The sequence below is a fragment of the Carassius auratus genome, unplaced genomic scaffold, assembly GCF_003368295.1.
Source record: "Carassius auratus strain Wakin unplaced genomic scaffold, ASM336829v1 scaf_tig00021493, whole genome shotgun sequence".
NCBI lineage: Eukaryota > Metazoa > Chordata > Actinopteri > Cypriniformes > Cyprinidae > Carassius > Carassius auratus.
This window is the reverse complement of record NW_020525115.1, coordinates 4,276-22,272: the sequence shown is the minus strand read 5'-3', so window position 1 is coordinate 22,272 and position 17,997 is coordinate 4,276. Positions and strand designations below refer to the sequence as shown.

General features: G+C 37.0%; 3 protein-coding genes across 5 annotated transcripts; 1 reads left to right on the top strand and 2 right to left on the bottom strand.

Annotated features, from left to right (window-relative positions):
• The first annotated feature begins 1,386 nt into the window (after window positions 1–1,386).
• Window positions 1,387–10,944, top strand: LOC113076923 (delta-1-pyrroline-5-carboxylate synthase-like). 3 transcript variants are annotated; one of them, XM_026249534.1, is made up of 18 exons: window positions 1,387–1,502; window positions 2,130–2,239; window positions 3,796–3,947; window positions 4,070–4,219; window positions 5,094–5,198; window positions 5,295–5,453; window positions 5,931–6,021; window positions 6,657–6,781; window positions 6,881–7,025; window positions 7,127–7,200; window positions 7,366–7,465; window positions 7,587–7,807; window positions 8,093–8,230; window positions 8,585–8,780; window positions 8,915–9,036; window positions 9,600–9,786; window positions 9,960–10,055; window positions 10,143–10,944. In XM_026249534.1, the coding sequence occupies exons 2-18, from the start codon at window positions 2,149–2,151 to the stop codon at window positions 10,337–10,339; spliced, it is 2,349 nt and encodes a 782-aa protein (XP_026105319.1). In that variant the 5' UTR covers window positions 1,387–1,502; window positions 2,130–2,148; the 3' UTR covers window positions 10,340–10,944. The 3 variants fall into 3 exon arrangements, with proteins under 3 accessions (XP_026105319.1, XP_026105318.1, XP_026105317.1); XM_026249533.1 differs by having other exon boundaries at window positions 3,727–3,947; window positions 5,295–5,447; XM_026249532.1 differs by having other exon boundaries at window positions 3,727–3,947.
• Window positions 10,945–13,819: 2,875 nt separating this feature from the next.
• Window positions 13,820–15,438, bottom strand: LOC113076922 (gamma-crystallin S-1-like). Its single transcript, XM_026249530.1, has 3 exons — window positions 15,317–15,438; window positions 14,704–14,946; window positions 13,820–14,377 (listed from the first exon to the last, which is right to left on the bottom strand). The coding sequence occupies exons 1-3, from the start codon at window positions 15,353–15,355 to the stop codon at window positions 14,102–14,104; spliced, it is 558 nt and encodes a 185-aa protein (XP_026105315.1). The 5' UTR covers window positions 15,356–15,438; the 3' UTR covers window positions 13,820–14,101.
• A 559-nt stretch (window positions 15,439–15,997) lies between these two features.
• On the bottom strand, window positions 15,998–17,528 carry LOC113076917 (gamma-crystallin M2-like). Its single transcript, XM_026249524.1, has 3 exons — window positions 17,417–17,528; window positions 16,781–17,023; window positions 15,998–16,333 (listed from the first exon to the last, which is right to left on the bottom strand). Exons 1-3 carry the CDS (start codon window positions 17,423–17,425, stop codon window positions 16,055–16,057), a joined length of 531 nt encoding a protein of 176 aa, XP_026105309.1. The 5' UTR covers window positions 17,426–17,528; the 3' UTR covers window positions 15,998–16,054.
• Between the last annotated feature and the right edge of the window lie 469 nt (window positions 17,529–17,997).

The window sequence follows — 17,997 nt, the reverse complement described above, 5'->3', positions numbered from 1 at the left end:
GATTCACTTCTAAACTGTAAACTGCATTATATGAATGAGAAAAAAGGACCATGATGTTTCCTGCCTGTCAAGTCACGTCTCCATAGCAGAAGATAAAGGGTTTTGTCTAAACAGATAAATACATGAGACGTGCCAGGTGTTTCTTACCATGTGTGCCAAAAACACTCTTGGACTTGTCTCAGATTAAGTCACAGGTTCAGAGCTTTTAACTAAGAATGTGGAAAATGAATAAAGCCTGTCTGAACATCTGAGTTGTGATGCTGCCCTTGTTGATGACGTGCTCTTTAAAATTGTTTGCAGAGTCAGGACACATCATGAGTAGTTCAGATAAAGCAGCATGGGTCATTGCTGTTGTGCAGTACTTGTGCATTACATGTGTTCATATCATTATTATAACATTATCATACTGTATGTTTCAAACTCACAATTATTAAATATGGAAATCAAGTCAAATTTATTTATATACAATATGGTTTGAGATCACAAAATGGTTTGAGGGGATGTCATCATTTTTGCCATGTGCCTGGATGATGCACTAACATGAAGATATATGTTGCATATATCACTTAGCAGACTAAGCAGCATTGGATTTAATTGGATTTAATGTGAACATGTTTTGGGTGATTGTGGTTTTAGTAGACATCTTACATTAAAACATTGCAAATTGTTTGATAAATTATTGAAATTATTATGAAATTATCAAAATGTCAAAATAGATATATTTTTTAATCCAAAACTAGGCCTATATGTTTTAATGAAAGGTAACCTAACTCTATATATATATATATACATATATATATATATATATATATATATATATATATATATATATATATATATATATATATATATGCTGTGACTGAAATATTATAAACAAAATTTTACATCATCTGTTTTAATGAACAAGACAAAACAATCTTTTAGGCCACCTGGTGTTCATAAGCTATAGTCTCTGTAGACTTACAATGGAGTTTGTGGAGAAATGGGTCACTAACCCATTAAAGACATAAGAAATCTGTGCAAACTATCAGCATTAAGAATGGTCCATTGTTCATGTTCTGTTCTTGGAATGCAGATGACCCGTCAGAGATAAGAGTTATGCGTTCTGATGTTTACACTTCGCCCTCTAGTGCTGGAGGCTGAGATTGCCATACAGGTTGCGATACCCACAAATATAATACATAATACATATTCTGACCTTTAATGTCGTGTTTAATTGTTTTATTATTTTTATTTTTAATAATAATTATCAAGTTATAAAATACTACAATTTTGCTCAGATTGCGTATGTGACCTGAGCGGAGTTGACCGTAAATATGTTTGTGAATCGTAACAATAATCAGCGTACAAATATCACTGCGTACGCTCGTTGCGTAACTACGTGGTGTAACGTCAACATGGCTGAAACCATGCGAGCTGCTGCTGGGAGTTGATGTGGCACTGAAGATAAGCGCTGACAGTGAACTTGAGCTTAATAAATCACTTTTTTTTTGTAGATTAAGGTATGTAAGATTACATTTATACATGACTGCATTACGTCATTAATTTGCGTTAAAAATCTCATGTTGCGCCATTTAAACTTCCTTCTTGCATCAGCTAACGTGTCTCTGAAGAAAGTTTGCAGAGAAAATAACAAGTGTTTTTCTCTAACGTTAATGTCTGTTAGTATTGATTTTTTATTGATTATTGTTTATTGTGGTGCTGTGATAAGTGGTGGTTTCCTGAACCCCATTTTTTTGTTTATATATATATATATATATATATATATATATATATATATATATATATATTAGTTAGTTGTTAAATATTATTTTGCACAGCATGCATTTAGCTCTCATACAATATAAATATTCCCCACTCATCATTAGATGTATTAATGTAATAAAAGCATCCAACCCTGGTAACAGTTTTGTTCTGTACGTTGCAAAGTGATGCAACTGACTTGTTGAATTGAATGTAGGTCAGTTGGGTGTAGATCAAGCTTTTGTTTACATTTACATTAAGTTAAATAAACTATCTTCATCTTATGATCTCACATGCTAGATTTATGTGGGGAACTTGCCTGAAAGATCTTATTAAACTGATTAGATAAATTGTGTTTTGATACGTGTATATGATTTATATTTCAGTTGTACAGATCAGGTCACCATGTATCTCCAGAAGATGTTCTCCTGTTCTCAGATTTTGGCGAGACCAAATGCTATGCAAACATTCATAAGAGCTGCTTCACAAGGCAAAAGTAAGTATTTATGCAATTCTGTACCTTGTATCACGTGCCTCTTGTAAGAAAGAAAAAATATGTAGGTAACTATCAATGAAAAGTTTATGGATTGCAAAAGTGATCAGTATCAGAACCTATATTTTTAAGTATATCAGGATATCCTTGTTTCTTATTTATTAAAATCAGTCAGAGACAGAGCTTTAAACATAGAGATAGAATGAGTTGTTTCCATTCATAACCCTTGCTCTTAATTTACAGCTTGTCTGTCTCTCATTCACTGGGTCGGTGCTCTTCTTTGAGATCTGTCCTGTCAGCGTTTGGCTGTGCTGTCTGGCTTTGCTGATGTGGCACTTTTTCCAGTGTTATTTTCTTTCATAAAGAATGTGGCGGGGGTGTTGGTGCATGGGCTCTGAACATTATGAGCTCAGCTTTGTGAATGGCTTGTGATTTCTGTTTGTTTCATTTGATTGCTTTTATAGATCACTTTTATGATTGCACTGCCATTTATTATTGATGAATTTTGTATAAAGACCAATCAAATTTTACGTGTAAAAATGGTTAATGTTGATTTAAAGTTTTCTTTTAGTCAGCTGGTCTGAATTTTCTAGAATCCCATAGGGACCTGCACATAATTTGTTCACGTGTATGCATTACTCAAATGTAGAGGTGAGTTTTCACATTTACTGTTTTTGCTCAAAATATTACAAGTTACTGGGTAATATTACTAACTTAAAACATTTAATAACACTCTTAAATGTTATCTTTTTAATTTCGAGATAAAGGCACATTTTTCGTACTGTACGTTCATGTACACTTTTAGTTTTTAAAATAATCAAATTTAGTTGCACGCATTTTATTGTTCATATTATTATCAGCCATAACAAAAATAAACAAAACAGCTTATTGCTATTATTCAGAAATTTCATATATATGTCACTATACACTATTTTTTTTTTTATAAACTATAATAATATTTTCAATATTTTTTTTATAGTACTTTCTTAAAACTGAAGATGATATTTATTTTTAATTATAAAGAAAATAGTTATAATACACTTCCTTGGAGATTGTTTGGATCATGCAACCTGGACTTTGATATTATTTGTTAATATTTTTCCCTGCCCGGTGTGGCTTTGGTTACATAAGTTGAAAAGAAGCACAGAAAGTTATTCCATTTTAGATGAAAAAAATTGCATTGATTAATTTTGTGGGGAATAGAGTAGTATTAATTTATTTACAATTACATTTAAATTTTTGCATTTAGCAGACACTTTCAAAGAGACTTAAAAGAGAAGCATATTGTCACAGAGCTAATTATATTTATTGTATGCAATGCCATTTGTTACAACATGCACTTCATACTTGCTATTTGCTCTGCATTATTTTAATGTTTATCAGTGATACAATCAGTGCACCCTAACACAGTCCATTTATCCATCACTCACTGGCTTTCCTGCATGGCATGGCTCCTCATTGGGTGCTTTTCCGGCTCTCTCTCTATGCAGATCCCTCTTCCTCCCCATTTCTCACACTCCATGCTGTGCGTCAGTGGAGTAACGTGCCTTTTTTTACAGTGCCGCTGGCACGGGCGCACGGTAAGTCATTTGCCCACCGAAGTGAGCTGCGCCAGGCCAAGAGAATCGTCGTCAAGTTGGGGAGTGCTGTCGTGACACGTGGCGACGAGTGCGGCCTCGCTTTGGGCCGACTCGCTTCAATTGTAGAACAGGTAAAGAAGATGATTGAAGCTTAAGGATTTTCACATAATGTTGTTGCAAATTGTAGGAATTTTGTTTATAATATTTAATTGATATCACATAACTCTTTATTTATTGCCTTTGATTGTTTAAGGTGGCCATGCTTCAGAATCAGGGTAGAGAGATGATGATCGTGACCAGTGGTGCAGTAGCATTTGGAAAACAAAGGCTGAGGCATGAAATACTTCTCTCACAGAGTGTGAGACAAGCCCTGCACTCAGGCCAGAATCAGCTCAAAGACATGGTGAGGACATGTACATTTGATAACATTTTTGGTTAAAAATAAAATTGATTTTGTTTAAAGTACAATGTTAGATTTAAAAGGGATAGTTTCCCTCTCTATATCTCCCAATAGCTTGTCTTATAAACATGTTATTTAAATGCTTAGTTTAATGATTAAGGCTATAGTTATAATTTGAGAAGTGTAACACAGTGGTGTGTAATGATATACAAATAAACATTCCTAAAAACTGAATACATTATATTTTATACATTTTAGCATTTAACTTTTCTAAATATGATGCATACATAATCAAGTAAACCTAAGTTGCTTCTGTCCGGTAAGTGTTCATGTGCAAGTCACTAACAATATAAAAGTTATACTTGCATTACTTTTATAAACTAAGTTTAAACCGCACAAACACACATGAACCTCAACCTGAAGGTAGAGTTTTTAGAATTATACCAAAAGGCCTTATTACTTATTAAAAGAAGGCATGTAGTTGATTGTGTACAATAGGTTTTTTCAGCAAATTTCTAATCATATTGATAAATTAGAGGCCTTAGAAATTTGTATCAAATATGATACAGAAGGCATCAAAGGGTTAAGAGATCACAAAAGAAATGCATATGAATCTAGCTGTTAAATCCAAGTCTTCTGAAGAGACACAATCGCTTTTTATGAATAGATTTAATGTAGGCTTTAATTCACATAAACATTGATCAAAGCATATACATAAGGCACATCAAATATGGTAAAGATAAGCTCAGCAGTACTCCTTTGGCATGTGGAAACAAACCTCCTTTGTTTTAATTGTGAACCATGTTTAAGCTTAGTAAACTAACCATTTTAATTTAAAAAGTTAAGAGGCTGAAGTTGGATGTGTTTCCTTTGTCAGTCACTTCCAGTTCTAGAGGCGAGAGCGTGTGCCGCTGCGGGACAAAGTGGACTTATGGCTCTGTATGAGGCAATGTTCACTCAGTACAGCACTTGTACTGCCCAGGTACATGCAGACACTAACATATGCATGGTGAAGCTACAAAACACACTCTTATTCATAACTTAATTGTAACTTATTTTTTATTTTTTGTTGCTTCAGATCCTGGTAACAAACCTGGACTTCCACGACGAACAGAAAAGACGTAACCTGAACAGCACTCTGCACGAGCTGCTGCGTATGAACATCGTGCCCATCATCAACACCAATGACGCCGTGGTGCCTCCCCCTGAACCCAACAGTGACCTACAGGGGGTAAATGTGGGTATTGGGAGAGAGAGTCTGCCCAGCAGCCTTGCCACCCATCCTCTTCCTTTTGGAACTGCATGCTGGGAGGGGCCTTTACAGATGCATGCTGGGTATCAGAGCAATGCGGAGGCTTAATCTTTGTCTTCTTCACTGTTGCAATCTGAGGGGTTTTTTCCATTCTTGTAGAAACTGGAAAGAAATTAACATTACCCCATTCACGGTACTGTCGCTTACTCTCTGGGCTCATCTGCACTTGCTCTGTCATGCACTGGTTGTGGCTTCAATGTGGTTTCATGAGGAATTCTGCTTTTTCATAGACTAGACAGAGTCACTGTTCATCATACCATTTTAATGCCGTAGTTTAGAGAGAGAAATGTTCATGGGAGCATGATATATATTAGTCATGTCTGTCTTTGTGGGCTTTAAAAAGGGCGGCTTTCTTTAGTTTGAATCTCTTTTCATAATACTTTTCTCTTTTTCATACTTCAGGTTATCAGTATCAAGGATAACGATAGTCTTGCAGCGCGGCTTGCCGTGGAGATGAGGGCAGATCTTCTCATCGCTCTCTCTGACGTAGAAGGTGAGATTTCAGTTTGAATGATAATCAGTGAATACATCAATTTCCATATCATATTTTACTGGCTGGTATTAGTAGTAGGTATATGTACTTGTTCATGCATTAAATTTTTTTTTACGTTTAAATTATCTTTGCCATCCTGTAACACTCACTTCAAGTATTTAATAACGCTGTTAAAAGTAATTTTTAGAAAGTCTCAAAATGATACTTACGTTAAAATGTTGTAATGCCTAAATGTTCTTGTAAAATGTAAAAAGGATTTTAGTGTTTGGGTATTTTATAAATTTATTTTATTTAATTATTATTATTTTTTTTTAGAATTTAACATTTTTATTCAGCAAAGATGCATTAAGTTGATAAAAAGTGAAGACATCTATTTATAATGTTAATTCTGTTTCAAATAAATGCAGAAAAATATATCATGGTTATTTTTAAAATATAAAAAAAAAAAACATTTTAACTGTATTGTAAAACTATATTACACTTAAGGAAAAGGTTTAAAGACTTAAATATTTGACACTCGTTTTAATGCAGTTAAATGCGGTCTAAAGCTTTCCAGAGTTCATTTCAAACTTTACTTTCCAGAGTGAAATTTTTAACTCTACCCTTTTAATTGCCTTTTTTATAACTCTGTCCAGGCATTTACGACAGACCACCAGGGTCAGACGATGCCAAGCTGCTGGACACATTTTACCCTGGCGATCAGCATTCCATAACCTATGGCACAAAGTCCAGAGTCGGCATTGGAGGAATGGAAGCCAAGGTATGATTGCAGAAAGGATATCTGTAAAAGCACACAAAATATATCTTTTATTAGGATGAATAACTGAAATTGTCAGTCTGTGTATTCACTAAACTTCAGGTTAAAGCTGCTCTCTGGGCTCTCCAAGGGGGGACGTCTGTTGTCATTGCTAACGGTACAAACCCCAAAGTCACAGGTCATGTGATCACTGACATTGTTGAGGGAAAGAAAGTAGGAACCTTCTTCTCAGAGGTCAAGCCAGCTGGTGAGATACCACACGTCCTACTGAATCCGTTTTTTTCTAATGTGACTAATTTATCTCTGTTTGTTGGAAAGCTCTCAGATGCCACTTTTTGTCTTCCACAGGCCCCACAGTCGAGCAGCAGACAGAAATGGCTCGCTCTGCTGGCAGGACCCTTGCTTCCCTTGAACCAGAGCAGGTTGGCTGAACTTGTAAACCACTACATTAATTGATTGGCTGGAATCATATGCGCCTATTTTCCCAGAAACTGTTGAACCATTAGATTAAAAAGGAATATTCTGGGTTATTTTTATCTTAACATCTATAGAAAGCATCTGTGTCATATCATTCTGTTCGTCCACAGCGAAGTGAAATCATTTGCACATTTGCCGATCTCCTTACTGAGAGGAAAGACGAAATCTTATCTGCCAACAAAAAGGACATGGAGCTTGCTGTTAGCACAGGTAACAGGAAGTGATGGTTGGATGGGTGGACACTCCCTAACGCCCCACCCACTGGAGTGGTCTTTCACAGAGTTTTTTTTTTTTTTTTTGGTCCACTTCATCTCAATCTGCTGTGTTACAGGTTGTCTGTCTCCACCCATGCTAAATCGACTCAGTTTGTCGTCGTCTAAACTGAACAGTCTGTCCATCGGCTTGCGTCAGATCGCGGTGTCCTCTCAGGACAGCGTTGGCAGGGTTCTGCGCAGGACTCGTGTGGCAAACAAACTGGAGCTGGAGCAGATCACTGTCCCTATAGGAGTACTGCTGGTCATCTTTGAGTCTCGACCAGACTGCCTTCCTCAGGTCAGGTGGACAAAATGCATGCATATACATAAATGTAGTTTTTTTTGGATATTGTTTTAGTTTTTCCTACTGTATGAGAGCATGTTTAAGTTTGGGCCAGTGGGTGGTGGTTAAACATCTGGGCTGTTAACAGACATGTTGTAGATTCAAATCCTTTAATTCTTCACCAGATTTACCAAGTCTCCAGTTCTCTCAAGTGGGATTGCCCAACCAGTATTTGTATTGTAATGTGAGCCACTTCATACAAACATCTGCTAAATGTCTCATTTATTTTTATCCCTGCAGGTTTCCGCTTTAGCCATTGCCAGTGGAAATGCTCTTTTGTTGAAAGGGGGCAAAGAGGCAGCCAACACAAATCGCATCCTGCATGAACTCGTTCAGGAGGCTTTGTCTATCCATGGAGTCAAAGATGCCATCCAGCTGGTAAATGAAATGCTTTTGCAAAGCAGGTTTTCACCTTTCATGTATACACTGCTGCTCAAAAGTTTAGATCCAGTAATTTTTTTTTTTGTGCATGTTAAAAGAAAAGAAAGAAATCTTATTACAATTTAAAATAACTGTTTTCCATTTTATATATTTAAAATGTAAATGTTTTAATGTGATGCAATCTTGACGATCTTTTATAACATTTTTAAATATCTTTATAATGTCAGTTTTGATCAATTTAACACATCCTTGCTGCATTGAAAAGTTACTTTAAAAATATCAGCAACAAAAAACCATTTTGCTGTGTGTTTATATAGTCATTTAAAAGATACATAACAATGTGTGTGCAAGGTGAGTACCCGTGAAGAGGTGGAGGATTTGTGCCGTCTGGAGAAGATGATTGATCTGATCATTCCCCGCGGCTCCTCTCAGCTAGTCAGAGACATTCAGCGTGCAGCTAAGAGCATCCCTGTTCTTGGCCACAGTGAGGGGATCTGCCATGTCTATGTGGACCATGAGGCCAGTGTTGACAACGCCATCAAAATCAGTAAGACTACCAATGAAGATTTACGAGTGTAGATGTTTTTTTCCCCACATAGGTGCACTTCACAGACAGCAATTTGGTATTGTAGTTTTATTTATAATGGTCTAAATTGCACTGTTTATGTTTTATCTCTCTAGTCCGAGACTCTAAATGCGACTACCCTGCCGCCTGTAATGCCATGGAAACCCTGCTGGTGCATCGAGATCTTCTCAGAACCCCACTGTTTGATCAGATCATTGACATGCTGAGAACCGAACATGTAAGACCACATATATACACTGTGTGTATATATTATAAAATTATGAACGCAACACTTTTGTTTTTGCCCCCATTTTTCATGAGCTGAACTCCGAGATCTAAGACTCTCTCTATGTACACAGAAGACCTATTTCTCTCAAATATTGTTCACAAATCTTTCTAAATCTGTTAGTGAGAACTTCATCCACCTCACAGGTGTGGCATATCAAGATGCTGATTAGACCGCATGATTATACGCTTATCATCTCAAGATGAAGTCAACCAGACGATGAACACTATTAACAGCTATTATTATATGATGCATTCACACTTGTAGCAATATTTGGTAGTTCTGTATTTTGTTTCAGGGTTAGCATCATCTGAGATACAAATAAAGACATAATTAGCATAGCTGCCGTTCCAACCAAGTAAAAATAATTAGTTTAACCCAACCCAAAGAATAATAATAATAATGCACATTTGATCAGCAGTCACAACAGGCATTATTATTATATTTCTGTTTATTATAAAATAATAGTCTACATTTTATAACTGCACTTTCTTAAAATTATTTAACTTTTGTAGGTGCAGGTCCATGCCGGCCCCAAGTTTGCATCGTACCTGACCTTCAGCCCGTCCGAGGTCAAGTCTCTGCGTACCGAGTACGGGGATCTGGAGTGCTGTATCGAGGTTGTGGACAGTATGCAGGACGCTATTGATCACATCCATAAATACGGCAGTTCCCACACTGATGTTATCGTCACTGAAAATGGTAAGACTAAACATGCACCTGCCTATAGTGTTGGACAATCATGTATAAATCTAGACTCTTAGTGTTAAAATGACTCTTTCAATGCTCTATTGTGAACAAAAAAAGCAGTGCTGTATTGCCATCTAGTGGGAAGATTGATTTAATTATCTTTTTATTTCCCATACTCTTTGTAGAGGCCACAGCAGAGCAGTTTCTTCAGCAATTAGATAGTGCCTGTGTCTTTTGGAACGCCAGCTCACGGTTCGCTGACGGATATCGCTTTGGTCTCGGTAAATGCCTTTTTCTTTTTTCCCCACCCACAAACTTATTTACATTTTTCCCTATTGATCTCCTAATGACCCTGTGATGCTTTGTAGGTGCAGAGGTTGGCATCAGCACGGCCCGTATTCATGCCCGTGGGCCTGTTGGGTTAGAAGGGCTTCTCACTACCAAGTGGGTCTTACGGGGCGAGGGCCACACAGTTGCAGATTTCTCGGAGCAGGGCAGCATGACGTATCTGCACGAGAATCTTCCAGTGGCGCAGGTTCTTCCTGGACACAGAACCACCAGCTAGAGTCGTCAAGTAAAAGCATCTGAAGTCAATAATCAAATACATCTTAAGTAAAAGCTCACCCACTTAAGGTATTTAAAGATTCCAGTCAGGTAGTGTAATGGAGAAAGTGTGAATACAAAAAAAAAATCATCTGTTCAATGAACCCATACATTTAAATATTCCAGATATGTGTTTCCAGTTCTCAGAAAGAACCAGATGAACTTATAGCTAACAGAAACCAAGAAGGGTCATGCAGGGACAACAAGGGAATTTGCTTAAATCTGTGGTCCATCTGATTTTCCATCCATTTTTGTAATTTTTTTTTTGTTAAGATTTGTGCATTATGTTCTTTTCAGTAGCCGAACGAATTACTGATCATGGAAAAAATAATTACAGCTTCACTCCAGTATGGATTTACTGAAAACAATCCCCCCGAATTGCCCATGCTATATATTTATGTAATATTTAATGTGTGAAAATGCAGTAGGAATTTTGAAATGAAATTTCCTGGCAAAATATGGAGCATTAAAAATCATTGTACGGAGCATTGTGCTGTTTTACAGCATATTGTGTATACATAATTTCAGCTTTAATAAAAAAATTAAATAAAAAAAAAAGTCATTTGGCATAGTGCTTGCCTTATTCAACATCACATAAAAAAAAAAAAAATGTATTAAGATTTTTTTTTCTTCTGTGGAATAGTGTTAGTCATATACAGTACAAGATAAGGAAACTATTATTTTAACTGGAAGAAAAAAATGTGCATTTTCAAGCTGCTTTGTCTATTTAATTTACTTTTATTGAAGAGGAAATGCAAGAAAAGCAATGTTCCTGTTCATTGCTTTTCTCATTTGAAATTATTTTTTTATATACCTACTGCTTTTAATCATGAATAATATGCAGAACTGTAAGCATTTCCATCTTTCTTCTGTAAAATTCCCCCGGGACGGCCAGCTTTTGTCCTGAACTGCTTCAAAAAGGCCTCGTTTCCTTTCCTTTAAACTGCTGTAACACCCTACAAAATAGATAGTGGTGCTTCTAGTGTGAAAAGTGTTCACAGTTTTTGTATGTAGAAATAAATAGTCTTTTTTTTTGTACTTTCAAAATGCTTCTGGATACATTTAATGCCTCTGACAAAGACCTGAAAGTTTAATTTGTACCTGAAAGAGGTTTAGAGAAGGGTTTAGGGAGGAAACCGACAAGTATTGGGGCCATTTTGAACTTGATTAATAATCTTTCTTAAGTGCAGTTCAGTGTGGAAAACATCAAGAGGCGGTTCTGTAGGGAGAGAGAGACTTGCCAAGCACTAAGTGGGACATGGAAGAGTGAAAACAATACTACAGAGGATTAATTATGTTGCTATTAGGAAAGAAGAGACCGCGAGAAGACTGAGGCTTGCCATGAAAGTGCCAGTGCCTTTTGACTCACAACTTGTTTATATTCTCAAAAATGTGTGGTTTACGCTCAATGAGCCTTCATCAGAAACTAAAAAGATCCAGTCTCATTCATCTGTTATTGTGTTCCAACTTTACAGCGTAAGATCTATGATCAATGACTGTTTGGATGAAAGACTGAGGTTAAGAAAATGCTCAAATCAGGAGACTGAAATACAGGTGCAGAAGTAAGGCCGCAAAATTTTGACTACCATGCGAAACAAAGCTTTTCAAAAATAAAAGTTCATGAACGTTGACCCTAAAAATGCTTTCAGATGTATTTTGTCAGTACAGGTTTATTCTGTTCAAATTATGACTGCTAAATAAATGTTTATTTGATATCACTGCACATCAACCTGTGCCCAATATTTCACACGTCTGAGAGCTTAAAGCATATGGATGTGAAATTGAAAAGAACCGGTCTCATGGCTTGAAAGCCATTGGGCTTTCACAGTCAGTACAGCTTTAATTGAACGTTACTTGAGGCAAAAACTCTTTTCTTGTGTTTCCTTGATCTTTAGAGACTCAGATGTGCTCCCTGCAGAGCTTAATTCTTTTCGCAAATCAATAATTAATCATCAAAGTTATTTATTCATTTGTGTCTTTGCCAAATATGGGCTTCTAATTAACAATTTCAATAATTGATATTTATCTTTGAAAGGGCTTGGTATCCATACCTTATGAAAAATGCATGAACTGAGATATGGACTTGGTTTTGTTATGTGTTCTGAGAGAGCCGCATGCTCGGGGCTAAGACCAGGCCACTTTGACTTTTCCTCTTTGAGTCTGTGTTGCCCTATGATGTGCTGCTACTATGGGGCCTCTTTCAAGGGCCCAAAGCATCTGCTAGACATCATGTGATCTCATAAAAAGCTTTTGCTCTTCCATCCTCACATACCCCTTTTTTGTTCTTTAATAACTCCGTTCAAAGAACAAGCTGTTTCCTTAATAATTTTCTTTTGTCTCTCAGGCATGAGATTACGTTGTGCAACAACATTTTGGCATGTTTCATTCATTCAAGATTTCTGCAGGTTTAAAAAAGGTCTTAACCTGTTAACTGTCACTTACGTTTTTGAAGATAGACTTGAATGTGCATGATACAAACCTAAATTTGTATAATTCATGACTGAAAACATTTTGTAACATGATTTTGATGCACCATTTACATGGTAATGCAATGTCTGATTTTAAAATGGGTTTTGAAGGATGAATTTTGAGATTTTATGTTTTCAAGTGATATATAGCTTCTGATGATTTCTAAAATGTGATAGAGAAAAAGGCAACGAGGAAGTCTTTTTTTTAAACAAAGGTCAAAGCTCCTTTTGTAATGTAGATTTCTGAGGATGCACTCTTGTCATAAATTGATCTATTACTTTTCCTACATACTTTTTAACAAACAATATTGGTATAATATATATTTGGGAGTCTTAGACCTTTCCAACGATATATAGTTAGTCAAGATTAGATTAAATTTGATTGTAATATAGTATAGTCAACGTAGGTGTCCCGTATACTGGACGGGGTGACATTTAACAGGTTAAAAAGCCGTAGTTTGCCCTTTCACAAGTTAAGACGGATGGGTTTTACTGAAGACTGAATATCTTTGACAGTAATTTGTGTCTTGTTTTTCGAGACAAAAATATAACAGTCCTAAAATCAAGATAGTTCTGCTCGAGATTCCAAATGAAGATATGAAACTTTGTTTTTTGAAACTGATCAAAATTAAGGGAGTTTATGCTTTAAACAAAAATCTGGAAATGGTGTTTGAAAACTTGTTTTCCCTTTGAATTAAGTTTTTGTGGCCTTTGGCAAGGCCATTGGCAGATATTTTTCCTTTATTTAATCACAAATATATTTCATTTTGATACAAGACAAAAAATACTCATTTGTGCTGTGTGATCAGAAGGTAGTTGGACTATTTTTTGGTTTTAAAAAACTCATTTTCTCCTCCAAAATGACAAGTTGTGTTCCCTTTTTTTTTTTTTTTTGGTCTCAAAAAGGTCTTAAATTCAACTCAATAAAACCTGCGGAAACCCTGCCATTGCATGGCATTCAGACTGTACAAATGTCATTTGTTTGATTTTAATCAAATTTTCCTTTATTTCCAGTTGTAGTTGGGAAGGGAAAGGTGCTGATAAAACACAGTTTGCTCAGTCAACAGTGCCAAAAGAGACAAATAGCCCTAATTAAGTGAGGCATTTGTGCCAGAATAAATCAAGCATCACAAATACATTCAGCATGACAGATCCACAGGCCTAATCACATCAAGGTGATTGAAGGTCAGACAGTTGCTGCATGGACAGGCAATGCTGTTGACACATTGGGAGAGGTGCTTGTGTGATTTGGATCTTCAGTTGATGTCAGTCACACGTCTCAGGGAGCCCATGGTAGGACTTGGACTGCCCCACTCGACGTACCTCCTGTATTCGCCAGGGCGCAGGAAGAACTGGCGGCCAGTGTAGTTGGGGTGCTCATGGAGGATCCAGTAGCCTTCCATAACATTGGCTGAAGAGATGTCTCCTTTGTGGAACCGCTGACGCAGGTCGGGGCAATCTTCATTCAGCTCCATTGCCTGACCACCAAAATCGGAGCGCTCAAAGATCTTCACCCTGTAGTTTCCAGTGTACTGCGGAAGATATTAAAAAATGTGTAATAATTTTAATACAATAAGTTTTGTAAATAAAAATAAAAAACTGTAAAGCATTGCTCTGATTGATCAGCCCAACATGGCAACACTGGATCAGCCAATAGTATGAGTTTGTGGTGGGAGTATGACCAGTGGCAGACAAGGTGAGTGTTAATAATAAAAATAATAATAATAAATTACAAAATACTCTATGAACAGTCTCTCTTTTTTTACTGATACGCTAAAATCTCACAACCGAACCTACATAATAAAAATTCTTAACTTGCTGATGCAAAGTCACAATAGCTTCACAAATAAAGACTCACAGGAGGAACCAAGCGACAGGAACGAATGCAGTCGTTGAATCCAGCCCAGTGCTGGAAATCGGGGTATTCACCCTTGGAGAGCATGTACTGGTATCCAGCATAGTTGGGCTTCTCATAGGCCACCCAGCTTCCACTTTCTACTCGGATGGAGTTGCAGCGAGAAAAGTGGGCCTGCATGTCAGCGCAGTCTGCAGTGCACTCATAGTGACGGCCCTGGAAGTTTTTGTCTTCAAAGAAAGTAATCTGTGGGATGGTTATAATAAAAGAAAAATACAGGATTAAAGGTACGCTTTTAGTTTGTAGTTTAACTTTTAATTATTTTTATTTATTTATTTATTTTTGTAAAACATACATATAAAATCTGAAATGTTCTTTTTAATAGTAATGTTTTATAGTCTATCAGTTTATATTTTGTCTTCTGCATGACAATTTATCTTTTAACCCAGAGTATACCATTTTATATATTTTTTTTTTTACCAGTACAAAAATAACAGCTGTTCTATGTTTTTGTTCGAATTTATTTTGAGGAGTTAAAAGCATGGTTTCGGGTAATAGGGATAAATATCCTAAAACCTTGATCTGTTAAATTTACAGACAGAATTTGGTCACTTACCTTGCCCATTGTGACTGTTCTCTGAGCGGACCAAACCATTTCTGAGGTCAGGATCTCTTTATAGACCCGGCATGGATCAGGGCTTTGTGTGTGACTCACAAAACTCTTGTCTGGTCAGCACAATGTGTTCTATAGAGTGAATGTGACTGTAGATCTGCCTGTGCGTGGCCCCCTTTGTGTCTTTGCCATCTCTTCTCCCTCTCTCTCTCCAAACACAGCACCACTGCACTTTTCAGTGCTTGACAAAAAAGTTGCAAACTCCGCTTTTAGTTGCTTCAGCACTTTACATGTAAATGCCTTGAACTGGCAGGACTCATAAATGAGGATAAAATGGTAATATGAAGCTGGGATATAAAGTGATTTAAACAAGATTTAATTGAATTTGTTCTCTTACATAAGCACAAAGTTCTTTTTTTTTATCAGCTTGCTTTATGGTTTGGTATGAGACTAAAATTAATTCTCCAACCATGTCAGATTTATAAAGTTGAGTTTGGCTTGAAACTGACATGCAGTTTTGTTTATTTTTATTGATTTATTTATTTTTATGTGTACTGGGCAATGAATCAATGGCTCCTGAATCGAAAAACAAAAAACTGAAGGCTGAGGAAGGCTTAAGAAACGTTTCCTACAGTACCAAATAATTCAAAGCATCATGAAGAAAAAGACAGGATGCAAGAACTGTTTTAATCAGTTTTAACATCTTTAATGCTCATTAAAAAAAAAAAAAAGACTGTGTTTTTACACTAAACTGCTCCTCATTCTCCTAAAGGAGCCGATCATGGGATTCATGCAACCCCATTCGCTGCAGGCTCTGTATTCTCCGGGCCGCATGAAATACTGACGGCCTCTGTAATTGGGGTGCTCGTAAAAGATCCAGTAGCCCTCCATACAGTTACAGGAGTAGATGCCGTGGTGGCCAAAACGGTCGTAGACATTGGGGCAGTCATCTGTGAACTCCATCATGTGTCCGTACATTTCAGGTCTGTTGTAGATTCTCATGCGGTAGGCACCTCTGTACTGTTGTGTGGGGAGAAAACAGAGATCAGGGCTTTAGAGGAACCAGGGCAATGCAGAGAGACGTGTGCTAGTCAGAATGTCAGGGAGAAAACTGAAAACTCTTGATGTCGCTGTTGTGACTGAGCCTTTGAACACGACTTGACCTGCTGTAAATGCGCTACTCTCAAAGATTTTCAAGTAGACGTTTAGTCATTTTTGTCGAACAAACTCTAGTGACAGTGTCATGATTCTTCCACTGCAAAAAACAGAGATGAATTGAATTATGATGAGCTGCGCAGTCATCGGAGTGTGTCTTGCTCCATTTCAAATAACTAACTCTCCTGGTGGACCTGTGAACCTGTTTTTCCCTGCATATATGAATTACTTCAAAGAGCTCGTTGATTGACGTTTTTTTTTTTTAAGGTGTCTAACTGTGTGAAATAAAACCCATCAGTTTGATTGACTTACTGGGGAGAACATCTGACAAGATCTCATACAACTGTTGAAGCCCATCCAGTGGTGAAAGTTAGGATACTCCCCACGGCCCAGGATGTACTGATACCCCATATAGTTGGGCTTCTCGTAGCCAACCCAGTGACCCCCCGTGACCCTTATGGAGTTGCAGCAGTTGAAGTATCTGTAGGTGTCAGGGCAGTCAGCAGAGCACTCATAAGAGCGCCCCTGGAAGTTGGAGCCTTCATAGAAGATGATCTGACGATAGAAAGCCACAGAGGACAGTAAAGATGTTAGCAAAGAACAGAGGCATAATGTAAGTGGGGAATGAATATGCTGATTTTGTCCATTCTTATGTGAAAGCTCTATAGAAAGCTCTTATGGCTAAATTTCCCTGAATATTAATACTGGAAAAAAATGTGAACAGAGATACTATTCTAAAGAATTATAATCCCTTTGCAAAATTCTCCTAACCTTTATCTAGTTTGACTTTTGAATTTCTTTTCAGACTATATGGTCTTCGAGTCTTTCAAGTGAGTGTGAAGCTCATATTCCCAATGTGGCGAATAACCACATATACTATCTTGTGAAAATAGCCATTCTGAACAGTAAGTATCACTCTAGTTAGAAGGTACAACTGTCAGCGCCTACCTTTCCCATGGCTGCAAAGCAGGATGTCCACACCGGTCTGCCGTAACTCCCATAGAGGTCCTGGTGGACCTTTTATACTCTTCTACAGATGTATAGACACAGAAGCCAGAAGCACGTCACAGAAACTAGAGTTTACCTTTGAAAACGTCACAGACCTTTCTATTATTCATTTCTCTAAAGACAACTAAAGCCACACTCCCATTATTCCCGAATGCTAGAGTTTACCTATACAAATTCCCCTCACCTCATGAGCCTTACCAGCACACCAAGCCTTGTTCACCAATGACCTGGGGATCTGCTTTTCACAACAGGCCACAAAAGGATCAGGAGGCATTATAACAAGCCTTTCTGTCTATGGCACAATGTGTAGTAAAAATGAAGCAAACTAATTTATGCACAAGTTACATTTGATGTAATTCAAAGTTCGCTTTAACAGTGGGGTTGCAAACTGGGACCATGGACGCCAGGCAGCTGGCAGGGGGATGGTAGGAGGTTCACAAAAGTTTGAGAAGAAAAAAAATATATGTCAGTCAAAATTAACATGGTAATTAATTAATTAAACAAGATGTTTCTTAAATTAT

What these genes read in the sequence shown, in the direction of transcription:
- LOC113076923 (XM_026249532.1), top strand. Translation starts at nt 2,149, where the DNA reads ATGTATCTCCAGAAGATGTTCTCCTGTTCTCAGATTTTGGCGAGACCA. An exon ending in ACAGCACTTGTACTGCCCAG is followed by an intron (nt 5,199 to 5,294) that starts GTACATGCAGAC and finishes TTGTTGCTTCAG; the next exon opens with ATCCTGGTAACAAACCTGGA. An exon ending in GACCAGACTGCCTTCCTCAG is followed by an intron (nt 7,808 to 8,092) that starts GTCAGGTGGACA and finishes TTATCCCTGCAG; the next exon opens with GTTTCCGCTTTAGCCATTGC.
- LOC113076922 (XM_026249530.1), bottom strand. Translation starts at nt 15,355, where the DNA reads ATGGTTTGGTCCGCTCAGAGAACAGTCACAATGGGCAAG. An exon ending in GAACAGTCACAATGGGCAAG is followed by an intron (nt 14,947 to 15,316) that starts GTAAGTGACCAA and finishes ACCATCCCACAG; the next exon opens with ATTACTTTCTTTGAAGACAA. An exon ending in CCTGTCGCTTGGTTCCTCCT is followed by an intron (nt 14,378 to 14,703) that starts GTGAGTCTTTAT and finishes TATCTTCCGCAG; the next exon opens with TACACTGGAAACTACAGGGT.
- LOC113076917 (XM_026249524.1), bottom strand. An exon ending in CTTGTCAGATGTTCTCCCCA is followed by an intron (nt 16,334 to 16,780) that starts GTAAGTCAATCA and finishes CCCACACAACAG; the next exon opens with TACAGAGGTGCCTACCGCAT.